The sequence below is a fragment of the Bombina bombina genome, chromosome 11 (genome assembly GCF_027579735.1).
Source record: "Bombina bombina isolate aBomBom1 chromosome 11, aBomBom1.pri, whole genome shotgun sequence".
NCBI lineage: Eukaryota > Metazoa > Chordata > Amphibia > Anura > Bombinatoridae > Bombina > Bombina bombina.
Window position 1 is genome coordinate 1,530,283 of NC_069509.1, and position 27,068 is coordinate 1,557,350.

At 38.9% G+C, this 27,068-nt stretch overlaps 1 protein-coding gene across 1 annotated transcript in view; it reads left to right on the top strand.

Annotated features, from left to right (window-relative positions):
- STK36 (serine/threonine kinase 36) overlaps positions 1–27,068 on the top strand; it is a 707,870-nt gene that overhangs the window by 58,654 nt on the left and 622,148 nt on the right. Inside the window, exon 6 of the mRNA XM_053694813.1 lies at positions 15,704–15,953. Within this exon, the coding sequence (XP_053550788.1) occupies positions 15,704–15,953 (250 nt within the window). The remainder of the gene's footprint in view (positions 1–15,703; positions 15,954–27,068) is intronic.

Here is a 27,068-nt window from a genome sequence, read left to right on the forward strand (position 1 = left end):
TGTTTATTCTGCTGGTGGCTCCAGCATGGCCTCACAGGTTTTGGTATGCGGATCTTGTCCGGATGGCCACTTGCCAACCGTGGACTCTTCCGTTAAGACCAGATCTTCTATCACAAGGTCCTTTTTTCCATCAGGTTCTCAAATCCTTCAATTTAAAGGTATGGAGATTGAACGCTTGATTCTCGATCATAGAGGTTTCTCTGACTCTGTGATTAATACTATGTTACAGGCTCGTAAAACTGTATCTAGGAAGATATATTATCGAGTCTGGAAGATTTTCATTTCTTGGTGTTTTTCTCATCTTTTTTCTTGGCATTCTTTTAGAATTCTTAGAATTTTACAGTTTCTTCAGGATGGTTTGGATAAGGTTTGTCTGCAAGTTCCTTGAAGGGACAAATCTCTGCTCTTTCTGTTTTTTTTTTTTTCACAGAAAGATTGCTAGTCTTCCTGATATTCATTGTTTTGTACAAGCTTTGGCTCGTATTAAACTTGTTATTAAGTCACGTCACTAGCTCATGGAATCTTGCCAATTACATGAAAGAAAACATAATTTATGTAAGAACTTACCTGATAAATTCATTTCTTTCATATTGGCAAGAGTCCATGAGGCCCACCCTTTTTGTGGTGGTTATGATTTTTTTGTATAAAGCACAATTATTCCAATTCCTTATTTGATGCTTTCGCTCCTTTCTTATCACCCCACTTCTTGGCTATACGTTAAACTGAATTGTGGGTGTGGTGAGGGGTGTATTTATAGGCATTTTGAGGTTTGGGAAACTTTGCCCCTCCTGGTAGGAATGTATATCCCATACGTCACTAGCTCATGGACTCTTGCCAATATGAAAGAAATGAATTTATCAGGTAAATTCTTACATAAATTATGTTTTTCTATGGTGGTTGTCTCTGGCGCACCTTACCTAGGGTACATGATTTAGCAGAGTGAGGACTCCAGCGGAGTCTGTTCGGCGATTTCCTACAACTGAGAGAGAGCTTTGAGTCTCTTCTGTTTTGGCCTCAGTTGACTTCGGCCCAGTTTCATTCTTGCTCTCTGTCAGCGATCCATATCCCAGGGGTGGACACTTGGGAAGCGGATTTTCTGAGTAGACAGTCGTTTTCATCCGGGAGAGTAGGATCTCCATCCGGTAGTATCTCCTTCCTGTTTCTCAAATGGGGTCGGTTGGAGTTGAATATCATGGCATCTTGTCAGGATGCCTAGTTTTCGGCTTTCAGCCTAGGTTCTCCTTTTCCTCCGTTTGCGTTTTTTTGCCGGGGGTTTGTTCTTTTCAAATAGGAGACGGCATTGGTGCTTCTCTTTGCTTTTGCGTGGTCTTGCAGGATTTTGTATGCTAATCTGTTGACCATGTCGTTTCTGTAACCTTGGAATTTTCCGGTGAGGAAGTATCTCTTCTTCAGGGTTCCTTCTTCACTCTATTATAGTTTCTCTGAAGCTGATTGCTTGGGGATTGGACGTTTGATCTCTGCAAGCGAGGTTTCTTTGCTTCAGTCATAGATTCCTTTATTCCGGCGTGTGATCCTGTTACTGAAAAATTATTGGTGTCAATCCAAGGGTTACTCATGGAGTAGGGTATGGATTCCCAGAATTTTGTTCTTCTCCAAGAGGAATTGGAGAAGGGGTTATCCGCTAGTTTCCTAATGGGACAGTTTTCTACTTTGTCTATTTTCTTACTCAAGCGTCTGGCAGATGTTCCAGATGTTCAATCTTTTTGTCAGGATCTGACTTGAATCAGGCCTGTGTTTCGTCCTATTGCTTCTCCTTGGAGTTTGAATTTAGTTCTTCAAGGGGTTCCGTTTGAACCTATGCATTCCATAGATATTAAGTTATTATCTTGGAAAGTTTTATTTTTGGTTCTATTTCTTTTGCTCCTCGCAGAGTTTCTGAGCTTTCGGCATTACAATGTGCTTCCCCTTATCTTATTTTTCTTTCCGATAAGGTGGTGTTACATTCCAAACCTGGTTTTCTTCCTAAGGTTGTTGCAAATAAAAATTTTAATCATGAAATTGTTGTTCCTTCCTTGTGTTCTAATCCTTCTTCTAAGAAGGAGCGTCTGTTACATAATTTGGACGTGGTGTGTGCCTTGAAGTTCTACTTACAGGCGACTAAGGATTTTCGTCAATCGTCTTCCTTGTTTGTCGTTTTTTTAGGGAAACGTAGGGGTCAGGAAACTGCGGCTACCCCTCTTTCTTTTTGGCTGAAGAGTATCATCAGTTTTGCATATGAGTCTGCTGGACGGCAGCCTCCTGCACGACTTACGGTTCATTTCCCTGGGGCTGTGGCTTCCTCATGGCCATTCAAAAATGATGCTTTTGTTGAACAGATTTGCAAAGCTGCAACTTGGTCGTCTCTTCACACTTTTTCCAACTTTTACAAATTTTATACTTTTGCCTCGTTTGAGGCTGTTTTTTTTTTTTTGGGAGTAAAGTTCTTCAAGCTGTGGTGCCTTTCGTTTAGGTTCCCTGTCTTGTTCCTCCTGTTTCATCCGTGTACTATAGCTTTGGTATTGTATCCCACAAGTAAGGATGAAATCCGTGGACTCATCATATCTTGTAAAAGAAAAGGAAATGTATTCTTCCCTGATAAATTTGTTTCTTTTACGATACGATAAGTTCACGGCCCACCCTGTTTTTCTAAGACAGGTCTTTAATTTTGTTAAACTTCAGTCACCTTGGCTTTTCCTTTCTCTTCCTAACTTCGGTCGAATGACTGGAGTGGGAGGGAAGGGAGGAGCTATTTATACAGCTCTGCTGTGGTGCTCTTTGCCTCCTCCTGCTGACCAGGAGGCAATATCTCACAAGTAAGGATGAAATCCGTGGACTCATCGTATCGTAAAAGAAACAAATTTATCAGGTAAGAATACATTTCCTTTTCTGTTTAATTTCACAGAAAGATTGCTAAACTTACTGATATTCATTGTTTTGTACAGGCTTTGGTCCGTATCAAGCCTGTCATTAAATCAATCTCTCCTCCTTGGAGTCTTAATTTGGTTTTGAAGGCTTTGCAGGCTCCTGTTTGAGCCTATGCATTCTTTGGACATTAAATTACTTTCTTGGAAAGTGTTGTTCCTTTTGGCCATCTCTTCTGCTAGAAGAGTTTCCGAATTATCTGCTCTTTCTTGTGAGTCTCCTTTTCTGATTTTTCATCAGGATAAGGCAGTTTTGCGGACTTCATTTAAATTTTTACCTAAAGTTGTGAATTCTATCAACATTAATAGGGAAATTGTTGTCCCCTCTTTGTGTCCTAATCCTAAGAATTCTTTGGTAAGATTCTTACATTCTTTGGATGTGGTAAGAGTTTTGAAATATTATGTTGAAGCTACTAAAGATTTCAGGAAGACTTCTAGTCTATTTGTTGTCTTTTCTGGTTCTAGGAAAGGTCAGAAGGATTCTGCCATTTCCTTGGCATTTTGGCTAAAGCTTTTGATTCATCAGGCTTATTTGGAGTCGGGTCAGGCCCCACCTCAGAATTACAGCTCATTCTAGTAAATCAGTCTCCACTTTGTGGGCTTTTAAGAATGAAGCTTCAGTTGATCAGATTTGCAAAGCAGCAACTTGGTCTTCTTTGCATACATTTACTAAATTCTACCATTTTTATGTATTTTCTTCTTCGGAAGCAATTTTTGGTAGAAACGTTTTTCAGGCAGCTGTTTCGGTTTGATTCCTCTGCTTATGTTTAAGTTTTTTCTTTTCATTTATGAGAATAAACTTATATTTTGGGTTATTTATTATTTTTTTCAGCTGAAAATGGCTGTTATTATTTTATCCCTCCCTCTCTAGTGACTCTTCTGTGGAGTTCCACATCTTGGTATTACTATCCCATACGTCACTAGCTCATGGACTCTTGCCATTTACATGAAAGAGAACATAATTTATGTAAGAACTTACCTGATAAATTAATTTCTTTCATATTGGCAGAGTCCATGAGACCCACCCTTTTTATGGTGGTTATGATTTTTTGTATAAAGCTCAATTATTTTCAATTCCTTTTTTTTTTATGAATTTAATTATCTCAGAACATGAGCATAAAACATATGCAAACTTAATATGCACAATTCATACCCACCAGACTATCTGCCATCTAAAAATAAACCCTTTAAGGCCACTTTTGGATCTCAGATTATCATAAAAGATAATGTAACAATATAGAAGGCAACTATAATCAGTAAGAGACCACTTTTGGATCTCAGATTATGAATCTGTAGTTTCTTATTTTGTGTAATATAGAACAGGCTCTCATAACTGTGTTTTAATATACACGATGGTAGGAGCAAACTTTGAACTATTCAGGCTCTCTGACTAGCTTTAGCCAGATTTTTGAGAGATCAGGCTTAGCATATTTCACAATGTAAAATATATATAATGGAAAATAAAGTGAATAATTTAAACTATATTAGGACTCACCAGCATAAATACATTAGTGCTCTATAGCATCAGACCAAGTCGGTTATATGTCTACTATTTGTGACGTGAGTGGGGTACATGTAGGGGTCACATTATGATGAAGGGAGATATTTAATTAGTAAGGTTCTTCCAAAGAATCATTGAACAGTGGAGTGTCAGCCCCCAACCAGTAAGCCTACTTAGAATCGACATGCAACAAAGCCATTAATGTTAGACAATTATATAGTGAAGAGTAGCTTTGAGAGTGTAATTCCTACCCTAACTAAAGCACCGTGCTGTCTCGGCCGCTGACCACACTGTGAACTATATAAGTATGTGGAAAACTATGTCATGTAAGTGGGGCTTTACCACTCTAGAATTCTACCCCCATGGGAAAATCTTTAAGCTACCTAGATGAATACCAATAAGGAACATGGAAATATACAATTCGATATATTAAACATTTGAAGTCCCATTAATTAGTACTAATTAGTTCCTACCGTGGGCTAAGCTGCTAGCAAACAGGTTAGGAAAACAAACAAAAAGCATGCAACCTATACAACTTATGAGGCAATCATATAACTGCTCAGCTTCTCCAGTCTAGAAACCGTCATATAAAACAGTGAGATATAACTAAATAATAACGTTCTCTCCAAAATGAAATGGGATATTATTTAAAGCAGAAAAGTCGCTCACACCATAGCTAGTGAAACATGTGCGTGCCATGAATGTGAGACACCAGGTTATTCCTCTGGGTTACTATCCAATATCTAGTCTGATTTGTAGGCTACTTCTGCCTGCAGTATTCCAGGCAAGGATAGCCGTGTCAAAGCCACAGCAGGAAACAGAACGTGCATACACAGTACAAAACAATCACCCCAGATTGCTATATGTAGACTGCAGTTCAAAGAATGACCGTTCCATCGTGGCCCGCAGCATGTCCGGTAGTAGCACAGCCAGTTCACACTGACTGCGCCTCCGGGGGTGTAGTGTAGCTTCCATGACACAGAGGGGCCCATTGGAACCATGGTGTACCGCTTGCAAACTGCCAGCGTCCATCTCCGATGTAGCTAACGGTGAGTGCAGCAATTGAGGACATGTGTATTCTGCAAGCAGCAGTGTAATGGGCGTGCAGCTGGGCCATATCACAGCTCTCCCCTCTGGTGCCACAATCACCTCCTCGGTCGTCAACTCTGCAGAGCTACCATCTAGCCGCAAGGTCAGATCACTATCAGCAACTGCCATTATGTTGCTCGGCGTCTTCATATTATAGTTTCCTTTCCATGCCGCCACTATACTCTCCTCAAGCCACGCAAAGTGACTGCATAATGTATAGTCCAGTATCTCTAGCAATGATTAGAGTGCTCCATCCTATAGTTGCAATAGCACTGTATAAAATGTCATTGATCAATCCAGCTGTACAGTAAAAAGGTGAACAGTCGTCAGTGACTGTTATACCCAGCCAATTTGCTGGGGGGGTTCTGAGACCTCATGTTAGGCCGCCACCAAAGGCCCCAAAAGTCCATATCTGGGCTCTGCGTTCATCAATACACCAGGGCGATAGGACTGTAAGGTTCACAGTTTAGGAGATAATAAATATCTCAAAGCTTAGTCGGCAAAAGTCCAGTGTGGTAGTAGTAATTGGCGGATTAACTGGTATCACTGCAGTTGCTTCAGATATTGCGACCATCCATGGCCGCTGCCCAGACACGCCCCCTTCAATTCCTTTTTTTGATGCTTTTTACTCCTTTTTTTATCACCCCACTTCTTGGCTGTTCGTTAAACTGAATTGTGGGTGTGGTGAGGGGTATATTTATAGGCATTTTGAGGTTTGGGAAACTTTGCCCCTCTTGGTATGATTGTATATCCCATATGTCACTAGCTCATGGACTCTTGCCAATATGAAAGAAATGAATTCATCAGGTAAGTTCTTACATAAATGATGTTTTTTTTTTTGCACAAGCAAATTTGTAGAAAAGACTCAGCAATCCAAAAAATGTTAATGATAAATAGATTTACGGTGTATATAGTAACGTGCAAGGCTCTTCTCCTCATTGAACAATTGTGGAGCAGTGTATATTATGCACAGAGTCCAGTGCTTAAAGTTTGAAAAGCATATATGTATAAACACTGTGCAATCATTTGCTTATGTGAACCGCCTTAGAACCCCCATACCTTGAGCCACTTAGCCGATGAAAGCAGGAACTTTCCTCTAATGCTCTCTCCGCAGAAACCTCAGTCGGTCAGTCAATTGCTCTTGGGTAGTTCGGCGTCTTTCTGTGCATCTCCGACATCCACTGTGACGTCACCAGCACGTGATCCTTCTTCCACCTATGCTAGTTACATACACCGGCTCAAGCCTCCAGCATTCAGCCAATGAATACATCCAAGCTGGTGTTGACATAAAGTTATCGAGCAAAAGAGTGGATGATTCAAATAGTGTAAAATCTTCAAATTTTATTTGGTCAATGGTTAAAACCAAATAGAGGGGGTGCATCCAAAACCATCAAGCACATCATACATACTGGTGTGTAGTCCTAGAACCCCCTCTATTTGGTTTTAACCATTGACCGAATAAAGTTTGAAGATTTTACACTATTTGAATTATCCACTCTTTTGTTCTATAACTTTTTGCACAAGCAACATAATAACAGGCAGCCTGTTTAAGATCGATCTAGGAAATAAACACTGTATTTAATCATTAACTGATATGTATTGAAGATACAAAGGGAGTCATGTTTGTATATATATTTCTTCTACAAGATACGACGAGTCCACGGATTTCATCCTTACTTGTGGGATATTATCCTCCTGCTAACAGGAAGTGGCAAAGAGCACCACAGCAGAGCTGTATATATAGCTCCTCCCTTCCCCTCCACCTCCAGTCATTCTCTTTGCCTATGCTAGTAATAGGAAGAGGTAAAGTGAAAAAGGTGCTAAAATGATAGTTTTTAGTTTCTTCAATCAAGAAGTTTTTTTATTTTAAATGGTACCGGTGCATACTATTTTCCTCAGGGTGATATGAAAGAAGATTTCTGTCCTGAGGTTGATGATTTTAGCAGATGTCACTAAGATCCATGTTGGTTCCCACAGAGTTGCTGGGGAGTACTAGACAAATCTTCAGGTGGGGAACGTTTTTTGATGCTACAAGCAGCATTGAGGTATGTTCAGTCATTTATTTCTGAAGAGACTGTGATATATCAGAACTGGCTGACATAGTTCCCAAATAGGGAAGGGGTAAGCAGTAATCCTATAAGACATAGAAAGGGTATTACTGAAATCCTGTGTATTTTTCTTTTGTTAGGGCTAAATGCAGCAAAGAAATTATGGCAGCATGGTTAAGACACTGGGGCAGCCTAACGGTTTTTATTGCAATAAAAGGTTATATGGCTGGTTGTTGTACGTTGTGCTGGGGGTTCACATGACTATTATCATACATATTATGAATGCTAATCCACATGGCTGTTTCTAAACCACTTTACATGCGGCTGTTTAGGCTGAGAGTGTATTGTCCATGATGGGTGGGGCCTAATTTTCGCGCCTCTAATGCGCAGTTCATTTTGTCTAGAAGGCAGCAGGTTTCAGCTCCGGATGAGCCCAGACTGAGTGATTGTCTACTGGAGTGCTATTGAATCGTTTGTCAGATCCCTGGGGGCAGGTAGGCGCCACAGCAGAGCTGCAAGGGTTTGTCTAAGTTTTTTCCTTAACGGTTTTGTGTTAATTTACTCGTTTAGGAGGTTTATTTTGCCCTTTGTTTGTGGTGCAATATCCTATTGCAATATAGGATATATGTAATTTAAATTGAATGTTTGTTAACATATTTAAGCAGATTTGGGGGGGGGGGGGGAGTGTGCGCTTTTTTATTTATATGCGCAGTACTCTTTTTTTTTTTTTTTTTTCTTTTTTTTTTCTGAAATTGTTTTTCATCAATAATAAAGTGTTTAACGACTTTTGTGGTTATTGCTAGCCTGTTCAACATATCTGACATTGAGGAAAGTCTGTTCTATGTGTTTAGAAGCCATTGTGGAACCCCCTCTTACATTGTGTCCTTCTTGTACTGAAAGGGCCTTACACTGTAAAGAACATATTTTCGGTAGTGAAAGTGTGTCTAAGGATGATTCTCAGTCTGAAGAGAATCAGGATGTGCCATCTAATTCTCCCCAAGTGTCACAACCGTTAACGCCCACACAAGTGACGCCAAGTACCTCTAGTGTGTCTAATTCTTTTACTCTGCAGGAGATGGCTGCAGTTATGTCAACTACCCTTACAGAGGTATCGTCTAAATTACCAGTGTTGCAGGGTAAACGCAGTAGGTCAGGTATTAATGTAAATACTGAATCCTCTGATGCTTTATTAGCTATTTCCGATGTTCCCTCACAGTGCTCTGAGTTGGGGGTCAGGGAATTGCTGTCTGAGGGAGAAATTTCAGACTCAGGGAATGTTTTACCTCAGACAGATTCGGAGCCTATGTCCTTTAAATTTAAGCTTGAACATCTCCGCCTATTACTCAGGGAGGTTTTAGCGACTCTGGATGATTGTGACCCTATTGTAATTCCACCAGAGAAATTGTGTAAGATGGATAAGTATCTAGAAGTTCCTACTTACACTGATGTTTTTCAGGTTCCTAGGAGAATTTCGGAAATTATAAGAAAGGAATGGGATAGACCAGGTATACCGTTTTCTCCCCCTCCTAATTTTAAGAAAATGTTTCCCATTTCAGATACCATTCGGGACTCATGGCAAACCCTCCCTAAGGTGGAGGGAGCTATATCTACCCTAGCTAAGCGTAGAATTATACCCATTGAGGACAGTTGTGCTTTCAAAGACCCTATGGATAAGAAATTAAAGGGTCTACTAAAGAAATTATTTATTAATCAGGGGTTTCTTTTACAACCTACGGCTTGCATTGTTCCAGTAACTCCTGCAGCAGCTTTTTGGTTTGAGGCTCTAGAAGAGTCTCTTAAGGTTGATACTCCATTAGATGACATCTTAGATAGAATTAAGGCTCTCAAGCTAGCTAATTCTTTTATTACTGATGCCGCTTTTCAAATTGCTAAATTAGCGGCAAAGAATGCAGGATTTGCTATTTTAGCACGTAGAGCGTTGTGGCTCAAATCTTGGTCTGCTGATGTTTCATCAAAAACTAAGCTTTTAGCTATTCCTTTTAAAGGTAAGACCCTTTTTGGGCCTGAATTGAAGGAAATCATTTCTGACATTACAGGAGGTAAAGGTCATGCCCTACCTCAGGATAAGTCTGTTAAGATGAGGGGTAAACAAAATAATTTTCATTCTTTTCGGAACTTTAAAGGAGGACCCTCAGTTTCCTCTTCTTCTACAAAGCAGGAAGGGGATTTTAACCAATCTAAGTCAGTCTGGAGATAATATGGATTTTGATGGGGTGTAGCACCAAAGACGAGCACCTATAGCTCTGAACAGTAGGCTAACTAGCTAGCTTGGAAAATGTACTAAGAAAATAAATGTGTTCAGAGCGCCTCAAATGGGCTAGGTGTTGTACAATGTGTAGAGTGTGTATGTAGAAATATTTTAATTGTAAATCTAGTACTTTACACAAGAATAAAACATGCCACGGTGGGTACAGTGGTAATAAATGACAATAAAAACAATAAGATGTGGATCCACTCTTGTACAAATTAAATATTGAATATATCTATATAAAAACACTGAATATAAAATGATACATGATGAGAGGCAATAATAATGGTAGCCCCAATAAAAATATGAGAAAGTTAAAATTCCAAACAATGTCTGAAAGAAATCAATCCAATCCAATGTGTGGATTAATAAATACAGTGAATCAAATGAATGGATTGCTGATATCTACTAGGAGGAGGATACCGTAAGAGATATTATGTACCAGTGTTGGTGGTGATAATGTGTATAAAAAGGGAGTGACAAATTATCCTTAGTGATTGCAAATATAAAGAAAACAGACAGTGTCAACTTGCTTATTCAAAAGTGAAAAAAAAAAGATCTGAAAAATTGAAAAAATTACACAGTAAAAAATGAAAAAATGCTGCTCAAAAAATGAAAAAAGAGAACAAAGTCAGTGATCAAAGCAAAATCCTAAAAAAGGCTAAATGTGAAGATCCAAATAAAAGTCAAAAGTTAATAATGTGAAGAAAAGGAAACCTTATTTTCCTAGTGGTGAGAGTCCATCTGAGGTTCCTGATGGTGAGAATAAAGTCAGTGGTCTTTTAGGTCAAACCCAATTAATGGGCTAGTGTTCCTGATGGTGAGAACCTTTGGTGGTTGGGAGAAACTCCAATCCAAAAAAAAAATGTTTTTCTTTTTAAATCATAAATTAAACCTGAAAGCAAATAAAAACAACAATAGTGTAGATGGTACTTAAAACTTTATATAAAATCAGAATAGTGCTTACCAGCTGTGGTCAACGCGTTTCTGCCTCCTCTAGGCCTTTCTCAAGACTCAGAGTCGCCAGCAGGGGGGTGTCAATCAACTCGATCGTACTCGATCGTGTTAATTTCCGGCGATGTCTGTCCGCCTGCTCAGAGCAGGCGGACAGGGTATGGAGCAGCGGTCTTTGTGACCGCTGCGTCATAACTGCTGTTTCTGGCAAGCCTGCAGGCTCGCCGGAAACATGGGGCATCAAGCTCCATCTGGAGCTTGATAAATATGCCTCCATGGCCTCAGTTGTCTTCGGCCGAGTTCATCAGATTCCAGTCGGACAACATCACGCCTGTGGCCTATATCAATCATCAGGGGGGAACAAGGAGTTCCTTAGCGATGAGAGAGGTATCCAAGATAATCAGTTGGGCGGAAGCCCACTCTTGTCATCTGTCAGCAATCCACATTCCAGGAGTAGAGAACTGGGAAGCGTATTTTCTAAGTCAACAGACTTTTTTCATCCGGGGGAGTGGGAACTCCACCCGGAGGTATTTGCCTCATTGATTCTCCGATGGGGCAAACCGGAATTGGATCTGATGGCATCTCGACAGAATGCCAAGCTTCCAAGATACAGATCCAGGTCGAGGGATCCCCAGGCCGAACTGATAGATGCCTTGGCCATTCAGCCTGGCTTATGTGTTTCCACTGTTTCCTCTCCTTCCACGCGTGATTGCTCGAATCAAACAGGAGAGAGCTTCAGTGATCCTGATAGCGCCTGCATGGCCACGCAGGACTTGGTATGCGGATCTAGTGGACATGTCTTCGCTACCACCGTGGAAACTTCCTTTGAGACAGGACCTTCTCATTAGAGATCCTTTCCAACATCCAAATCTAACTTCTCTGCAGCTGACTGCGTGGAGATTGAACGCTTGATATTATCGAAGAGAGGATTCTCTGATTCTGTTATCAGTACTTTGATACTGATATCAGAAAATCTGTCATAAGATATGGCGTAAATATCTTAATTGGTGTGAATCCAAGGGTTACTCATGGAGAAAAGTTAGGATTCCTAGGATTCTGTCCTTTCTCCAAGAAAGATTGGAGATAGGGTTATCAGCGAGTTCCTTAAAGGGACAAATTTCTGCATTGTCAATTTTGCTTCACAAACGTTTGGCAAATGTGCCAGACGTTCAGTCTTTTTGTCAGGCTCTATCTAGAATTAGGCCTGTGTATAGACCAATTACTCCTCTCTGGAGTTTGAATTTAGTTCTTCAAGGGGTTCCGTTTGAACCTTTGCATTCCATAGATATCAAATTGTTATCTTGGAAAGTTCTGTTTTTGGTTGCTTTTTCTTCTGCTCAAAGAGTTTCTGAGCTTTCAGCGTTAGTGTGATTCGCCTTATCTCATTTTTCATTCTGATAAGGTGGTTTTATGTACCAAACCTGGATTTCTTCCTAAGGTTGTTTCAAATAAGAATATTAATCAGGAAATTGTTTTTCCTTCATTGTGTCCTAATCCTTCTTCCAAGAAGGAGCGTATGTTGCATAACTTGGACATGGTCCGTGCCTTAAAGTTTTACTTACAGGCAACCAAGAATTTCTGTCAATCATCTTCATTGTTCATTGTTTATTCTGGAAAGCGTAGGGGTCAGAAAGCTACGGCTACCTCTTTCTTTTTGGCTGAGGAGTATCATCCGCCTGTCATATGAGACTGCTGGACAGCAGCCTCCTGAAAGAATTATGGCTCATTCTACTAAGGCTGTGGCTTCCACATGGGCTTTTAAAAATGATGCATCTGTGGAACAGATTTGTAAGGCTGCGACTTGGTCGTCCCTTCATACTTTTTCCAAATTTTCCAAATTTGATACTTTTGCTTCTTCTGAGGCTGTTTTTGGGAGAAAGGTTCTTCAAGCAATGGTGCCTTCCATTTAGGTCTGTCTTGTCCCTCCCTTTCATCCGTGTCCTGTTGCTTTGGTATTGTATTCCACAAGTAAGGATGAAATCCGTGGACTTGTCGTATCTTGTAGAAGAAAAGGAAATTTATGCTTACCTGATAAATTGATTTCTTCTACGATACGACGAGTCCACGGACCTCCCTGTCAATTTAAGACTTGTATTTTTTATTATTTTCAACTTCAGTCACCTCTGCACCTTTTGGCTTTTCCTTTCTCTTCCTATAGCCTTCGGTTGAATGACTGGAGGTGAAGGGAGGAGCTATATATACAGCTCTGCTGTGGTGCTCTTTACCACTTCCTGTTAGCAGGAGGATAATATCCCACAAATAAGGATGAAATCCGTGGACTCGTCGTATCGTGGAAGAAATCAATTTATCAGGCAAGCATTTATTTTCTTTTTATTAATATGTATGACACCATTTATGTCTAACAATTTTTTTTTTTTGTGTGAAAACATGAACAAACTAACTTTATTTGATTATTGTATTACCATTTACATGTGTGTCATACACGCCCATAATGGGCGGAGAGATCTGTTAGTTTGTTGGCTCATTGGTTTTCAATAGGTTTAAATAGCATTGAACCATGCAAGGTGCTAGATGCCTGATGAAACTGCAGTTTGTGAGAAACGCGTTGCAGATAGGGGGTAAAACTTAGACACCCTATTTTAACTCACTGCTTTTGTTTTTAATGTGTTGTTTTTAAATAAACCATTTTTTAAACTTAAGCACAGTTCTAGCACCTTTGTTTTTCCCATTTAAATGCTACACAGAGTTGAGCTTCATATCCTTGGATCTTTCTTGTGATTCAACTGGCTGAGCAACACCTGGAGAGAGGGTGAGCTGATACACCCTGAGATGTCAGCACGTCGCTTCCAGCACATTAGGGTGAGCTGATACACCCCGAGATATCAGCACGTCTCTACCAGCACATTAGGGTGAGCTGATACACCCTGAGATATCAGCACGTCTCTACCAGCACATTAGGGTGAGCTGATACACCCTGAGATATCAGCACGTCTCTACCAGCACATTAGGGTGAGCTGATACACCCTGAGATATCAGCACGTCTCTACCAGCACATTAGGGTGAGCTGATACACCCTGAGATGTCAGCACGTCGCTTCCAGCACATTAGGGTGAGCTGATACACCCTGAGATATCAGCACGTCACTACCAGCACATTAGGGTGAGCTGATACACCCTGAGATATCAGCACGTCTCTACCAGCACATTAGGGTGAGCTGATACACCCTGAGATATCAGCACGTCTCTACCAGCACATTAGGGTGAGCTGATACACCCTGAGATATCAGCATGTCTCTACCAGCACATTAGGGTGAGCTGATACACCCTGAGATATCAGCACGTCACTACCAGCACATTAGGGTGAGCTGATACACCCTGAGATATCAGCACGTCTCTACCAGCACATTAGGGTGAGCTGATGCACCCCGAGATATCAGCATGTCACTACCAGCACATTAGGGTGAGCTGATACACCCTGAGATATCAGCATGTCACTACCAGCACATTAGGGTGAGCTGATACACCCTGAGATATCAGCACATCACTACCAGCACATTGGGGTGAGCTAATGCACCCTGAGATATCAGCACGTCACTACCAGCACATTAGGGTGAGCTGATACACCCTGAGATATCTGCACATCACAACCAGCACATTAGGGTGAGCTGATACACCCTGAGATATCAGCACGTCACTACCAGCACATTAGGGTGAGCTGATGATCCCTGAGATATCAGCACGTCACCTACAGCACATAAGGGTGAGCTGATACACCCTGAGATATCAGCACGTCACTACAAGCACATTAGGGTGAGCTGATGAACCCTGAGATATCAGCACGTCACTACCAGCACATTAGGGTGAGCTGATACACCCTGAGATATCAGCACGTCACTACCGGCACATTAGGGTGAGCTGATACACCCTGAGATATCAGCACGTCACTACCAGCACATTGGGGTGAGCTGATGCACCCCGAGATATCAGCATGTCACTACCAGCACATTAGGGTGAGCTGATACACCCTGAGATATCAGCACGTCACTACCGGCACATTGGGGTGAGCTGATGCACCCCGAGATATCAGCATGTCACTACCAGCACATTAGGGTGAGCTGATACACCCTGAGATATCAGCACGTCACTACCAGCACATTGGTGTGCTACTGCCAAATGTGAGTACCTATTTTTGGATTTTGGCTGCCTCATTTCATGCTCACTTTTGGTTGATCTGCACATGAGGCGCCTCTCGGTTTTGTGTTTCACTTCATAGTTTAGTTTGGATTTGTCTGTGAAGAGGAGAGCAGCCACCTATACCTTGATATCCATTGAGGCCCTTTGACTAGTGCAGAGCACGGATTCTTTTGGGACTATTATTGCATAACTGTTTGGTAACAGATTTATTGTTTTGTATTCCTTATTGAGATGAGATCTGTTATATTTTTTTCAATATTTATTTCAATATTACCATTTGGACGCCCCCTCAATTGGTTTGTTTTGGTAACTTTATATTATTTAAAGTTCATGTAAACCCTCATATAAAGTAAGAGAAAGAGAAAATATTTTGTGCACACAACCCACTTTCCCGTTAAGCATTTGACAATTCCTATTTCTATATAGCTTAGGCAAGTAAGTATTTATTTATGTTTCGTGTAATGTGTTATCTAATGAGATAAAAAGGGAGAACAGTTCCAACATAATGATTGTGTTAATTTAGCTAATTGCTTAATATCCACTTCAATCATAAGAATCATATTGTACGATGTGTACCAAAACTCATTTACCTATCACTTAGTAATGAATATTCTAATGAATACAAAATAAAAGATATAGATTATTGCAATTTAGATCCAAATAGTAACCAAACAATTGTGTTGCCGGCCTTCCTTGGTCCACTGGTCCGTATCTTTGTGCTGTGCTATACTAAGAGAATGGTGTGTTTTTGTTTTTCTGTCTCTTAGGTTTGCCCGGGAATTAAGTCTAGATACACTTGTGGTACGCTCCATTAAAGGGACCCCCTTGTACATGTCTCCAGAACTGGTTCAAGAACGCCCATATGATCACCGTTCAGATCTCTGGGCTCTTGGCTGTATTGTGTATGAGCTGATGGTTGGAACGCCTCCATTCTATACGCACAGCATCTTTCAGTTGGTCAGCATTATTACCAACCAACCTGTGCGCTGGCCACGCGATGTATCCACAGAATTAAAGGTGAGAGTCACTGATCTTGGAACAAGGAAGAAAAGTCTCTCTTTGTCAAGCCTTAACAAGGTCTCTCTCCCTTTTGTGTTTATTTTTTTCTTTTTCCCATCTAATTTACCTGACGTCTCTTAGACACTTTTCTTAAAAGTGATTTATTCGGAAGTCTTGATAGATTTGAAATTAAAATGAGACAGAAAGTTAATGTCAGACATATGTGAAGATGGGGCACAGGGGGAATCTCAGTCACTTGGAACGATGGTACATTAATGTTACATAGGGGGAATCTCAGTCACTTGGGAAGAGGGTACATTAATGGTACATAGGGGAAATCTCAGTCACTTGGGAATAGTGTACATTAATGGTACATAGGGGGAATCTCGGTCACTTGAGAAGATGGTATATTAATGGTTCATAGGGGGAATCTCAGTCACTTGGGAAGATGGTACATTAATGGTACATAGGGGGAGTCTCAGTCACTTGGGAAAAAGGTACAAATAATGGGACATAGGGGGAATCTCACTGACTTGGAAACATGGGGGAATCTCAGTCTTTTGAGAAGATGGTACATTGTTCAAGAAAAGGGGTGTTAAAGCACTACTAAAGATATTTAGGGATGGGCTAATAGTAATATAAGGTTGGCCTTATTAACAGTAGTTATGGCCCACAGGTGCTGTGTACATACAGGCCTTCGAAAAAGCCGGTGTGTCCGGCGAAACATGTCAGGAGTAGGGGGAATTGGGACCCCTCAGTAGAACTATTAGGTTGTTAACAATTGATATCTGAGCTGACGTTGAATGTATACTCAGATTAGTCAGATTGAGAACTTTACTTGGGAGCGTGACTCCTGCTATAACACACTGAGACCAAAGGTCTCGTATTGGTTGATAATTGTATAATTTTTATTTCTCCGGAGCTACTTATATAATTAATTTGAAATTTAACTTAGTACACTCTTATCTTTGGATGGACCGGGGACTAATATCTTTTTGTTGTAATATTTCAAGCGTAATTATTTGGTACTAAATATCCATGTACCCACTACAGAGCACAAACGGTTAAACAATAACACTGGTGTGTATACTTTTACAGACAGGAAATAAATACTAGTGGGTACTGATTGAATATATGTACAACCAACAACTATAGGAGTACTATGATAACATTTGAACGAAAGGTTATGATCGTTACGTTCTGATAAACAGTTAACTATTTCCACGGTCACAACTAGTGGTATGCTCAGATTGACCGAGCCGCAAGATAAATCACAAATACTATTTCACTGAATATTACACTGCCGCGCTACTGTAGTAATTTTTTATAGAAATAATTACCGTTCAGTTATAATATGATTATCGATCTAATACAGGTGTTATGAGTTACATCAATAGAGCTGTAATCTAAACATAATATTTTACTGTGTTACCACTGCATTCATCTTTACGGAGACAATTACTGTTTAGTTATAACCATTACGGGTCAAATACCTTCATACGATCTAACATCTCAGTAATCATTTAAACATCAATATTACTGCAATGCATAGGTAATGTCTCCATTACCTCATTTCTTTTGTTAAATCATAAGGTGCATTATTAGATAGTACCCACGTTGGAAATTCTACAACTATATTATTATTTAGTTCCTATACAATTTATAATCATAGCTATCCAAACAGTAAATCCTTGGATACAAAGTCTTTTAGTGATACTATTTTTTATGTGATAATTTTTCCTATACTGTTGTGACCTTTCTACAATTTGTCATCAGTTCATATATAATAATTGATTACTTAGGCTGTATATTGACAGCCTCAGTTATTTGCATAACCATATGAGTAAACCACATAGTACTGGAGACATTGGATTACATATGTTCACAACAGCAATGCAATAGTAGCCTCTGAACGATGCTCAGTAAGGAGACATTGTCTCAATTTCAATCTGATACAACAGAACAGGGCCTATGAGTTATATTCTTCTCACCTTAAAATGTAGGTGAAATAACAGAATGTGGATTTACACTAATTTCTTTCATGTAGCCAAAAGTTTCCCAAACCTCAAAATGCCTATAAATACACCCCCACCACACCCACAATTCAGTTTTACAAACTTTGCCTCCTATGGAGGTGGTGAAGTAAGTTTGTGCTAGATTTCTACGTTGATATGCGCTTCTCAGCATGCTGAAGCCCGGTTCCTCTCAGAGTGCAGTGAATGACAGAGGGATGTGAAGGGAGTATTACCTATTGAATGCAATGGCCATCCTAACGGGGATCTATTTCACAGGTTCTCTGTTATCGGTCGTAGAGATTCATCTCCTACCTCCCTTTTCAGATCGACGATATACTCTTATATACCATTACCTCTGCTGATTCTCGTTTCAGTACTGGTTTGGCTATCTACTTTATGTAGATGAGTGTCTTTTGGTAAGTATGTTTTTTTCCTTTATCTTACATATTGCAAGATGTCTCAATCTGATTCTGTTTCAGAATCCACTATTGGAATCCTGCTGCCTAATGTCGGTTCTACCAAAGCTAAGTGCATTTGTTGTAAACTTGTGGTAACTGTTCCTCCGGCTGTAGTTTGTGATAGTTATCATGACAAACTTTTACATGCAGAAAATATTTCCATTAGTAGTAATCCATTACCTGTTGTTATTCCTTCAACATCTAATGCTCAGGATATTCCTGTTAATGTGAGAGAATTTGTTTCTAATTCTATTCAGAAAGCTTTGTCTGTCATACCACCTTCTAATAAACGTAAAAGGTCTTTTAAAACTTCTCATAAAATTGATGAATTTGTAAATGACCGACAACATTCTGATTTATCTATCTCTGATGAGGATCTATCTGGTTCAGAAGATTCTGCCTCAGATATTGACATTGTAAGGCTGGACCTTTAAGGAACTCAATTTACAGATATTAAAGGAGGTTCTTTATTAAGTAGTCAGCTTTGTAAATAAACAGAAGTATTATGCAATATCTCTTTAAGGAAACCACAACAGTATATATAGAAAAATAGGTTTGTTCCACCACAGAATTCAATTACCCAATATAATAAGGTAATCACAGATTTAGTGGTGAGTATATTATAGAATGATTTTGAATTAAATAACCCAATAGAACTTATCTGGTTATAGAGAAGCTGGACAATCAAGAGTTAATACAAGTATGTTATAATAGAGAAAAGAATCAAGGTTGAATAACTAGTTCAGGTTAAACTATTCCCTGTTATATATATTAGAATTTATACAGGATAACTGATTAATCTTGATGGGGTTTTGTAGTGTAAAGTTAATGAAGCTCTTACAGTTCAAGTACCTTAATTCAGTGAACTGGGAGTTAGGAATCCGTTCCGGTCTGAAAGTGAGAGAGATCAGCTTGAGCTGCTGCAGATTGCCAAACCGGAAGTAACCGCAATGATGTGGTAGAGGCTTCTGGGAAATGTAGTCCAGACTGAAAACGAGAGGATTAGAAGGTAAACAGCTTTTAACAACTTGTAGATGTTTTACCTTTGAAAATGAGCAGTAAATGCCAGGTATTTGAACTACACTTTGTAGTGTTGGAATGAGTGTCAAAATTTAGTTGAGTCCGGTTTAAATTATCCAGCTGTAGTAGTGAAATATCCGTGGTAGAGATGAGATCCTTCTCATGTGTTGGGAAGTGTGGCTTGGTTCACAGGTGTTCACAGTGGGAACAATTAGAATAACTAAGCAATGTTGCTTAGGCAATTTAAAGGAGGAGAAACCAATAAGATTTGTAGGCAGTTAAAGATACAGGATCCCTTACAGACACTGACAAATCTTCATACTTATTTAAAATGGAGTATATTCGTTCCTTATTGAAAGAGGTGTTGATTGCATTAGATATAGAGGAGACTAGTCCTCTTGATATTAAAACCAGTAAACGTTTAAATTCAGTTTTTAAACCTCATGTAGTTATTCCAGAGGTTTTCCAGTTCCTGGTGCTATTTCAGATGTAATTTCTAGGGAATGGAATAGTTTGGGTACTTCATTTAATCCTCCTTCAAGGTTTAAGAAACTGTACCCTTTGCCGTCTGATAGATTGAAGTTTTGGGAAAAAATCCCCAAAGTTGATGGGGCCATCTCTACTCTTGCTAAATGTACTACTATTCCTACAGCAGATAGTACTTCTTTTAAAGATCCTTTAGATAGGAAACTTGAATCTTAGCTAAGGAAAGCTTATTTATGTTCAGGTCATCTTCTTAGGCCTGGTATTTCTTTGGCTGATGTTGCAGCTGCTTCAACTTTTTGGTTGGAAACCCTAGCGCAACAAGTATCAGATCATAATGTGTATAGCATTGTTAAGTTAATTCAACATGCTAATAATTTCATTTGTGATGCCATTTTTTGATATCATCAGAATTGATGTCAGATATATGTCTTTAGCTATATTTGCTAGAAGAGCTTTATGGCTTAAATCTTGGAATACTGATATGACTTCTAAATCAACTTTGCTATCTCTCTCTTTCCAAGGTAATAAATTATTTGGTTCTCAATTGGATTCAATTATTTCAATTGTCACTGAGGGGAAGGGAGCTTTTTTGCCTCAGGATAAAAAAATCTAAGGGTAAATTTAAGGCTGCTAATCGTTTTCGTTCCTTTCGACAAAATAAGGAACAGAAACCTGATCCTTCCCCTAAGGGAACGGTTTCCAATTGGAAGCCTTCTTCAGTCTGGAATAAATCCAAGCCATTTAAAAGGTCTAAATCAGCCCCAAAGTCTGCATGAATGTGTGGCCCTCATTCCAGCTCAGCTGGTAGGGGGCAGATTAAAATTCTTCAAGGATGTTTGGATCAATTCAATCCAAAATCATTGGATTCAGAACATTGTTTCTCAAGGGTACAGAATAGGTTTCAAAGTAAGACCGCCTGTGAGAAGTTTCTTTCTCTCACGCATTCCAGTGAACCCAGAAAAGGCTCAGGCTTTCCTGAAGTGTGTTTCAGACCTGGAGGTATCTGGGGTAATTGTGCTAGTTCCTGTTCAGGAACGGGGTCTGGGGTTTTATTCAAATCTGTTCATTGTCCCAAAGAAGGAGAATTCTTTCAGACCAGTTCTGGATCTAAAAATTTTGAACCATTACATGAGAATTCCAACAGTCAAAATGCTGACTATAAGGACTATTCTGCCTTTTGTTCAGCAAGGGCATTATATGTCCACAATAGACTTACAGGATGCATATCTTCATATTCCGATTCATCCAGATCACTATCGGTTCCTGAGATTCTCTTTTCTAGACCAGCATTACCAATTAGTTGCTCTTCCTTTTGGCCTAGCGACAGCTCCAAGGATCTTTTCAAAGGTTCTCGGTGCCCTACTATCTGTAATAAGAGAGCGGGGTATTGCAGTGTTTCCTTATTTGGACGATATCTTGGTACTTGCTCAGTCTTTACGTTCTGCAGAATCTCACGCGAATCAACTAGTGTTGTTACTTCAAAAACATGGTTGGAGGATCAATTTACCAAAAAGTTCTTTGACTCCTCAGACAAGGGTAACCTTTTTAGATTTCCAAATAGATTCAGTATCCATGACTTTGTCTCTAACAGACAAGAGACGTCTGAAATTGGTTGCAGCTTGTCGGAACCTTCAGTTTCAATCATTCCCTTCAGTAGCTATGTGCATGGAGGTTTTAGGTCTCATGATTGCAGCATCGGACGCTATCCCTTTTGCTCGTTTTCACATGATACCTCTTCAGCTTTGTATGCTGAATCAGTGATGCAGGAATTATACAAGGATATCACAATTAATATCCTAAATCCCAAAGTTCGACTATCTCTGACTTGGTGGTTAGATCACCATCGTTTAGTTCAGGGGGCCTCTTTTTTGTTCGTCCAACCTGGACTGTGATCACAACAGATGCGAGTCTTTCAGGTTGGGGAGCTGTCTGGGGATCTCTGACAGCGCAGGGGGTTTGGAAATCTCAAGAGGCGAGATTACCAATCAATATTTTGGAACTCCGTGCGATTCTCAGAGCTCTTCAGTTTTGGCCTCTTCTGAAGAAAGAACAGTTTATTTGTTTTCAGACAGACAATGTCACAACCGTGGCATATGTCAATCATCAAGGTGGGACTCAGTCCTCAAGCTATGAAAGAAGTATCTCGGATACTTGCTTGGGCAGAATCCAGCTCCTGTCTAATTTCTGTAGTCCATATCCCAGGTATAGACAATTGGGAAGCGGATTATCTCAGTCGCCAGACTTTACATCCGGGAGAGTGGTCTCTTCACCCAGATGTGTTTTTTCAGATTGTTCAGATGTGGGGGCTTCCAGAAATAGATCTGATGGCTTCTCATCTAAACAGGAAACTTCCCAGGTATCTGTCCAGGTCCAGGGATCCTCAGGCGGAAGCAGTGGATGCGTTGACACTTCCTTGGAGTTATCAACCTGCTTATATCTTTCCGCCTCTAGTTCTTCTTCCAAGAGTGATTTCCAAAATCATAATGGAGCGTTCGTTTGTACTGCTGGTGGCTCCAGTATGGCCACACAGGTTTTGGTATGCAGATCTTGTTCGGATGTCCAGTTGCCAACCTTGGCCACTTCCGTTAAGGCCAGACCTTCTATCTCAAGGCCCTTTTTTCCATCAGGATCTCAAATCATTAAATTTGAAGGTATGGAGATTGAACGCTTAGTGCTTAGTCATATAGGTTTCTCTGACTCAGTGATTAATACTATGTTGCAGGCTCGTAAATCTGTGTCTAGAAAGATTTATTATCGAGTTTGGAAGACTTACATTTCATGGTGTTCTCATAAATTCTCTTGGCATTCTTTTAGAATTCCTAGAATTTTACAGTTTCTTCAGGATGGTTTAGATGAGGGTTTGTCTGCAAGTTCCTTGAAAGGACAAATCTCTGCTCTTTCTGTTCTGTTTCACAGAAAAATTGCTAATCTTCCTGATATTCATTGTTTTGTACAGGCTTTGGTTCGTATTAAGCCTGTCATTAAATCAATTTCTCCTCCTTGGAGTCTTAATTTGGTTTTGAAAGCTTTACAGGCTCCTCCGTTTGAGCCTATGCATTCTCTGGACATTAAATTACTTTCTTGGAAAGTATTGTTCCTTTTGGCCATCTCTTCTGCTAGAAGAGTTTCTGAATTATCTGCTCTTTCTCGTGAGTCTCCTTTTCTGATTTTTTTCATCAGAATAAGGCGGTCTTGCGGACTTCATTTAAATTTTTACCTAAGGTTATGAATTCCATCAACATTAGTAGAGAAATTGTTGTCCCTTCATTGTGTCCTAATCCTAAGAATTCTCTGGAGAGATCTTTACATTCTTTGGATGTGGTAAGAGCTTTGAAATCTTATGCTGAAGCTACTAAAGATTTCAGAAAGACTTCTAGTCTATTTGTTATCTTTTCTGGTTCTAGGAAAGGTCAGAAGGCTTCTGCCATTTCTCTGGCATCTTGGTTAAAGTCTTTGATTCATCATGCTTATTTGGAGTCGGGTAAATCCCCGCCTCAGAGGATTACGGCTCATTCTGCTAGGTCAGTTTCTACTTCCTGGGCTTTTAGGAATGAAGCTTATGTTGATCAGATTTGCAAAGCAGCAACTTGGTCTTCTTTGCATACTTTTACTAAATTCTACCATTTTGATGTCTTTTCTTCTTCTGAAGCAGTTTTTGGTAGAAAAGTACTTCAGGCAGCTGTTTCAGTTTGATTCTTCTGCTTATATTTTCAGTTTTTTTCATTATAAGATTAAAACTTTTGATTTGGGTTGTGGATTAATTTTTCAGCAGAATTGGCTGTCTTTATTTTTATCCCTCCCTCTCTAGTGACTCTTGCGTGGAGTGCCACATCTTGGGTATTTGCTATCCCATACGTCACTAGCTCATGGACTCTTGCCATTTACATTAAAGAGAACATAATTTATGTAAGAACTTACCTGATAAATTCATTTCTTTCATATTGGCAAGAGTCCATGAGACCCACCCTTTTTATGGTGGTTATGATTTTTTGTATAAAGCACAATTATTCCAATTCCTTGTTGATGCTTTCGCTCCTTTCTTATCACCCCACTTCTTGGCTATTCGTTAAACTGAATTGTGGGTGTTGTGGGGGGTGTATTTATAGGCATTTTGAGGTTTGGGAAACTTTGCCCCTCCTGGTAGGAATGTATATACCATACGTCACTAGCTCATGGACTCTTGCCAATATGAAAGAAATGAATTTATCAGGTAAATTCTTACATAAATTATGTTACCCAATAGGTACCGAATGAATGAAACTTGGCTTTACTGTTTGCAACAAAATTTTTTTGCTTACTTAATATCTCATCCATTGTGAGACACTATACAATATAAATATATCACATATCCAAGACCTTGATTGATCTCATAATATATCTGACTAATTCACATTACAATTTAACTTGGTCTGATACTTTTTCAGGCGAATTAACTAGTAACAACCATTAGTTCTCTAGTGTTTTTAAAGTGTGCCCATTTTTATTAAATACCTATTAAAGTTTAATGTTTTAAATTGTTATTTTTTTCACATATACACCACGCTATACCTATAATTTAATATTGTGGGATTGAGTGCTGTTAAGTGTACACTTTTTTTTGCAACTGTCTTTGGTTGTATATGTAAAGATGGTACATTGTTACATAGGGAGAATCTCAGTCACTTGGGAAGATGGTACATTAATGGTACAGAGGGGAATTTCAGTCACTTGGGAAGAGGGTACATTAATGGTATATAGGGGGGAATCTCAGTCACTTGGAAAGATGGTATATAGGGGGGAATCTCAGTCACTTGGAAAGATGGTACATAGGGGGGAATCTCAGTCACTTGGGAAGATGGTATATTAATGGTACATAGGGGGAATCTCAGTCACTAGGGAAGACGGTACATTAATGGTACATAGGGGGAATCTCAGTCACTTGGGAAGACTTGTACATTAATGGTACAAAGGGAGAATCTCAGTCACTTGGGAAGATGGTATATTAATAGTACATAGGGGGAGTCTGTCACTTGGGAAGATGGTATATTAATAGTACATAGGGGGAGTCTGTCACTTGGGAAGATGGTATATTAATAGTACATAGGGGGGAGTCTGTCACTTGGGAAGATGGTACAAATAATGGGACATAGGGGGAATCTCACTCACTTTGAAAGATGGTACATAGGGGGAATCTCACTCCCTTGGGAAGATGGTACATTAATGGTACATAGGGGGAATCTCAGTCACTTGAGAATACTGTACATTAATGGTACATAGGGGGAACCTCCGTCACTTAGGAGGATGGTACGTTAATGGTACATAGGGGGAATCTCAGTCAATTGGGAAGATGGTATATTAATAGTACATAGGGGGAGTCTGTCACTTGGGAAGATGGTACAAATAATGGGACATAGGGGGAATCTCACTCACTTTGAAAGATGGTACATAGGGGGAATCTCACTCCCTTGGGAAGATGGTACATTAATGGTACATAGGGGGAATCTCAGTCACTTGGGAAGATGGTACTGTCAGTATATTTATGAAAATCTTAGCAGTATTCTCTAAACAATGTGTAAGTATATGGCAGGGAATATATTTAACAATCTTCCTTTAAACTAAACCTGCAATCAAACATACATTTGCTAAGACAATAAAATTAATCTAAATATCTGAATTCTTTATTATTAGTAAATAACTATGAACATGTTGATACGTAAATATTTGTAATGATTAGAATATGAGTCAATATTATATGCGTTTAAAACAAAAACTATTTAAAATATGCTATGCAAAGCTCATGCCAATTTACTTTGAAACCAATCTTTCATTCAGAGCTGCATTTAAAATATTACAATGAGACCTAAAATAGCAGTTACAAACATTCAGCAATATGATTTACAGTGTTAATTTAAGCAATAGTACAATATACACTTCTATTAAAAAAATCAGAAATTGTATATATTATTTATGTAAAAACCCAATTCTGAGTTATCACTCTATAGTTGTACAGATAAAATAATTTAGTAGCAAGGATTTGTTTAACAATATACAGACTGAATATAAACTACAGCTATTATGCATATATCTGTGTTAAAATATTAATTTCAACCCTCTTTCTTTATATATATATATATATATATATATATATATATATATATATATATATATATATATATATATATATATATATATATATATATATATATATATATATATATATATATATACGTTACCAAAATAGATAGTTCAGTTACCAAGGATTCCTTGTTTCATCTCAGAAAATATATAAGTAAATTTTTGCAATCACTGAGAAGAAGGTAGATCAGCTTGTTTAGAATGAGTGTATTTTGGACGCCCAGCAATGTATCATTCAAGTCAGCAAAATCTGTCCCTTTCTCCTTCATGCGTTCACTTAAATAACTTTTTCATTCATTGATGAAACCATGGGAGTGGCCCTACGAGATCTGACCATCCAATTGGTTAGGTGGGATGTCTATTTGGATTGGCCCTTGGTCACCATGGAAACGCATCCTTTAAGCAGTTAAATTACAACTGCTATACCGGTATCGGCCCTTCGGTGGCAGCAGGCAGCAAAAACAAATTCCTCCTTAACATTTCTAAACATTTTTAGACAGTGAAATATTTCTTTAAACTATGTAATAACTGCCATAATTTCTTGCATGAACCCCTCAGAATATCAATCATAGATGAGGCAAATCTATATCACCTCTCTGGTCATTTTGATATCAAATGTTATATTAACATTTTATTATATTAAGGCAATTTAATAACTGCTAATTATTAGCTTAAAATGCATTTATATATCCTGTTATATATGTTTTCATGTGATATAATATGTTCTATGTCTCCGACAATTTCTGCATATATGAATTGATGCCTGCAATAGAAATGGAAACAATTATCGGAAATGGTTTAAGCATTCATATGTCTATGGTCCAAGTATTATTAATCATTTACTTATAGGTCCACAAATATTTATTTATATTCTTAAAAACAGAGGCTAAGTAAGATCTTTTATGTTTTCAAAACATATATATATATATATATATATATATATATATATATATATATATATGCACTTCAAATAAGGGATTATCAAAATGGTCATTCAATCTATACTAATTCTGAATTTATTTCCTATATAAATATCCCCT